This window comes from Aplysia californica, unplaced genomic scaffold (assembly GCF_000002075.1).
Source record: "Aplysia californica isolate F4 #8 unplaced genomic scaffold, AplCal3.0 scaffold01349, whole genome shotgun sequence".
Classification (NCBI taxonomy): Eukaryota; Metazoa; Mollusca; class Gastropoda; order Aplysiida; family Aplysiidae; genus Aplysia; species Aplysia californica.
Window position 1 is genome coordinate 35,050 of NW_004798619.1, and position 5,255 is coordinate 40,304.

The following is a 5,255-nucleotide window of genomic DNA, read 5'->3' on the forward strand; positions in this document are numbered from 1 at the left end:
TCGAGCCGCCGGGGGCGGCTTAACGTACTGACGGCACTTGAGCCGCGCCGCCCCCCACAGCTCGGCGTAGCGAATGAGTTAAATGGCACATTATGCTAGATTTTCTCAAAAAAAGACTAGAATACCCAAGAAATATGTTTTTCTAAGGTGATGAGAAAAAAAAGAAATCTAGCATCAGTTTGAAACGGCAACTGACAGAGTGAAGTGGCGGTCGAAAATCCCACATGTATGTCCCACATTTTGACCCGACATGAAGTGCCAAATTCACTTCCAAAAAGTGGAATGACATGTTACAAGCTTTTATGTTCAGACTACGCCATACTCATTTCTACATCGGTTTTAGCACGTGTAGGAAGTAAAGAAATGACGTACGGGACAAAACTAGCACATTCTATTGTGACTCTCTCCCTTGACGCCGATGAATGCTTGGGGTCGTCCAGACGGGTGCCCGTGATAGGCTGTCCCGACGTTGGCAGACATTTTTTCTACTGATTTCTTTTTTCTTCTTTTTCTGTTTGTTATTTCCTTTTTCTACTGTTTATTTTTATTATTTTCATTTATTGTACGTGTACATGACTTTTGTGGCCAGTGAATTCGATAAAATGGATTATATATTTTATAACCAAATATGGTGATACTCAAGGTTTGCACCAAGGTAAAGTTACATTTCATTAAATAACTTTTTTTCAGAAGCCTTTGCTGTCTCTCTAACATTTTTAAATTCCTCTTTAAAAGACCTTTCCAATGGTATAAAATAGCACTTTGATAAAGTTCAAAATCGTGGAAAAAATTAGGAAAGTGGGAAACCTGTAGACTGTGGGTCCTCACGGTGAAACCCGCCCGTAGTTGGTCACAGTTAGTGGGCCTCTCTGACTTATTGACTGAACTGAGAGCAGGGGAATCAGAGCCCACTACAATTTCATGATAGATTAGACGTGACACTTTAGGCCTAGCAAACCTTTATCTTTTGTCCCCTCGGACTCTAGGTCGAGGAGGAGTTGCAGGGCAGCAGGCACAAGTCACAGTACCACTGGGAGGTCCAAGTTCAAAGAGTGGGTAGCGGTAGGTCTGACAGTCGGTCAACACTTTGCAGTCACACGGCCGACAGTACACAATACCCCATCTGGTCACCTAGCCAGCAGAGTCACTGCAATAGACCTCTCGGGCCTGGCATAGAGACCGGAACGGATCATTTTCACCGGCACATTATTCGCGCAAGTGACTGCAAAGTGTTAAAAAAAGGCAGGTGCTATTTGCAACGCCGCGTTCTGAATAGCTCCCGTGCTATTTGCAACGCCGCGTTCTGAATAGCTCCCGTGCTATTTGCAACACCGCGTTCTGAATAGCTCCCGTGCTATTTACCACGTCGCGTTCTGAATAGCTCCCGTGCTATTTGAAACGCCAGTACCAGAATCTAGATCTAGATCTAAGAGCCATCGTTTCAACATGATAATATTGTAGTTTGGCCTGAATTGTGGAAGCTTTCTCAGTTTCTTGATAAACCTCCGAGGAATTGAATGCTTTTTTATGACATTGTCTTATCATGATTAATATTGGGTAGATCTAGATTCTAGATTAGATCTAACAATTGTTTCTAACACTGTGTGCACAAAAGTAGACTAGATCTAGATTAGACGTAGTCATGTTCATCTCTCAATCATAAAATCATTTGAGTTTGAGTTTGAGCAAGTAAGTCGAAAGGCTTGGATAACAATAACAAGACGGAGCAACTCGGTATAAGAAGCAGTAATTCCTGTCCGCAGTGTCGTCATACAATAGATCTGTAACCTAAAATATTATCTTTAACTTTAATATACAAGATGTCTACTGTCTACGTTCTCAAAGTCTAACGTTCAGAGCTTCCAAGCCTGGCATCAAATCCCGGTCCCAGAACGTTCTTTTTTTTTTCCTTCTCCTGAGCCTAAAATAAAAATTTTAAAATGAGACACCCAGACCAAGGAAAGCCACTATTGAACTTTGACCTGGCCTAAATTGGTAAAAGGAAAAGTATAGGCTATACTAAGGCCTACTTTGTACAGAGCTCCTCTAGGGGACAAAACCAGAATGTGCATGCTTCACCACTACAAAGCATCAAGTTATAATTATGGGGAAAATTTGTTGGTCAGTCGAGAAGAGTACCAAAAAAAACCCCCCATCCATGACCGAGATCGAACCCACGCCATTTCAGACGCGCTGTCACTTCGACCATCAGAACTTCCAACAACGAAAGGTAGATCTAGATCTAGATCTAATATCTAGATTAAGCTTCATATTAACACACAGCGTTTTATTTAGCACTGGTGGTAATCGCAACGCTGCGTTGCAAATAGGCACTTCCTTAAAAAAAACAACACACAATCAAATTCAAATCGTAAGTGTTGTCAGGTATTCTAGATCTAGAGTAAAATTACCGGTTCGGTCAAAATTAGGATGAAAACAGGCACGTCGACTTTAAAGCTTTATATCTCCTCTCTGCCTTGCCCTAGAGACAAACCGAAACCAGATACAGGAATCCCTGTGATTGGATGACCCCAGGAATGACCTGTTTCAGCTTGTTCTCATATTTGAGGCCCTTACTGGGTGCAAAAGTGACGCCCGATTTATTTACAAGTTTGGTCACATTTATTTTTTTTCTCATGGATTCGGGCAGTATTTTGACATTCGGTCATTTTCAATTGTCTCATTTGTTTCTTTGCAAGCTTAAATAACATGATTTTGAATGTTTGTTATCAACACTTGGACACAATGATAGTTTGTCTAAAGTGGTATTCACCAGTTATAGCTATTTTAATGAGTATGTATCTGACCCACTCTACTACGTGGTATCTGACTCTACTACACTGGCATCTGGCTCACTCAACTACACTGGTATCTGACTGTATTACACACTGGTATCTGACTCTACTACACTGGTGTCTGACTGTATTACACACTGGTATCTGACTCTGCTACACTGATATCTGACTGTATTACACACTGGTATCTGACTCTGCTACACTGATATCTGACTGTATTACACACTGGTATCTGACTCTGCTACATTGGTGTCTGACTATTACACACTGGTATCTGACTCTGCTACACTGAATATCTGACTGTATTACACACTGGTATCTGACTTTACTACACTGGTATCTGACTGAGCTAATATGCTGTATCTGACTCTACTATTATTCAAATTATGCACAAATTCTTGATTCTTTGTTATATAACCATTGGCACTATATTATCTATGTGCCCGAAGGATGAGAAACTACGGATTTTACGTTACAATCCGGGCACCCCCCCTTTGGGAAAAAACGGCGAGACTGAGCTGCAAATTCTCTTTCATCCTTGATGGGGCCTCATCCACAACCAATGTTAACTCTTCCGGGAAAGAGCTTTACGCTGTTTTGCTCAGTTGATGAAGAAAAAGCTGTCTAAAGGACTATTTTTAGCAAAATATCGCCGTAACTGTTGTTTCAACGAAAGTTAGGGAGGTTGCTTTAGGTTTGTGTGCCACTCTTTTGGAGCTAGATCTAGATTTAAAAACAAAGTTTTAAACGATTTTTTTGTACTCCAGTGCCCGACAGCTAAAAAAAAACGGGCTGCCCGACCCGGTACGATTACTCTAGATATCTAGATCTAGATTATCTAGATATTCTAGACTCTAGATCTAGATCTAGATCTAATTCTAGATTTAGATCTAGATCTACATCTAGATCTATATCTAGATATACTTTTCAAATGAAAGTGGCTATTCTCACCCGCCCAGAAGTTCTCGCAAGATCAACTCCTCCCCTCTTCTCTCTCTCTGTCTCTTTCTGAATACTGTCTATCGGTGTGGACGATCAAATTGACCAAAACAAAGTTAAAAAATGATGTTAAAACACAAAAGTAAATTAATTTGGTTGTCTACAAAGATGCTACGGCTATTTAACTTTTCGAATCGAGCCGAACTACGCGGGTCGCCATTTTGTTTTGCCCGGAAATTCTCGCGCTACTCCTCTCTCTCTTTCTCTCTCTCTCTCCACTGCCCACAGACAAAATTGTACGCTTTTAGTAGGCTACAGTTGTAATGGAACGTTTGTTCACGGCACAGAATTCTACAATTTTTCTGTTATCACAGTGTAGAATTCTGTGGTTTAGGGTGAACGCAAAATTTGGTGAACGCGCACCAGGTGAGAATAGCCACAAGACTCGCCTGCACTATTCTCACTCCGGGTGAGAATAGAGGTGGCCTTTTCAAATAGAAGAAATGTGTATTGTTGTAAAGACAATGAGTGCACAGAACTAGAGAATGAATCTAGAATCTAGATCTAGATCTAGATCTAGAAAAAATTCCACATGATCCACCCTATCAAAGGAACTGGAGATAAGATAAAAGAATGGAGATTTGATTGGTTCATTTTCTTACTTTCACTTTAACTTTTCTTACAAACTTACTTGCAACTTGAATTTGAAGAGACTGACTTGCATGACAATGCGTTAAGTTAAGAAGTCTTCAAATAGATCTAGAGCTAGATCTAGATCTAGATCTAGATCTATTCCCCATGTTTCTTTTCCGACAAGCTTCCTTGATGCCTTCAAAAGTTAAATTACAAACCTCAGAGCTTTTATTTCCGTTGGGTCCATCTTCGAAGTGGGTTGGGCTTGTTGGGAGCTTTTCGCAACCAAAATACATGTCAAAATCACCACAAGTCCACTCAATTCCACACGCGATGCTCCCATTGTGCCACCTTTTAGCTCTGAGATAACTACACACGGGCCTTGACATTTATGACGCTCCAAACAGAACCAATCCTTCGGTTACTAGAAAAACAGCAACAACTCTCAATGGTTGTTTTCTCGGCAGCTTCTTCAAGCTTCTTAACTTGGTTGAACTGCCATGTTGTCAATAGTCAACAACGACCCGTGAACGGTAGGAAGCGAGACTTGGACGGAGACTAACTCAAAGAATAAGAGAGTTCCAAAAGATGGTGTTCAGCGGTTTCCTGAAATAGGAGAATTATTGGGGGAGGGGGCGGTGTAGATAGGAAATTTGCTAGCCTGGAGAAATTGCCCGCGGTTTTCACAATTAAAATGCCCACCACTGCTCTTCTCTCCACCCCCTCCTAATCACCACGCCAGCCTTGATAGTGGACAAGAACCATGATGTGTGTGTAGTAGAATTCTTAATATTCAAGCGTGTATACGATTATGTAGATCTAGGTAGGTTTATAATAATGTATTGTGTGATTTTTTATTTTTTTTTATTTTATTTTATTTTTTTTATT

At 40.7% G+C, this 5,255-nt stretch overlaps 1 protein-coding gene across 1 annotated transcript in view; it reads right to left on the reverse strand.

Moving 5' to 3' along the window:
* LOC106013838 (ER degradation-enhancing alpha-mannosidase-like protein 3) overlaps nt 1-4,918 on the reverse strand; it is a gene marked incomplete at its 3' end in the record, with an annotated part of 14,600 nt that extends 9,682 nt beyond the window's left edge. The window contains 1 exon segment of the mRNA XM_013090582.2: nt 4,586-4,918. Coding sequence (XP_012946036.1) covers nt 4,586-4,710 — 125 coding nt within the window.
* Nucleotides 4,919-5,255: the final 337 nt, after the last annotated feature.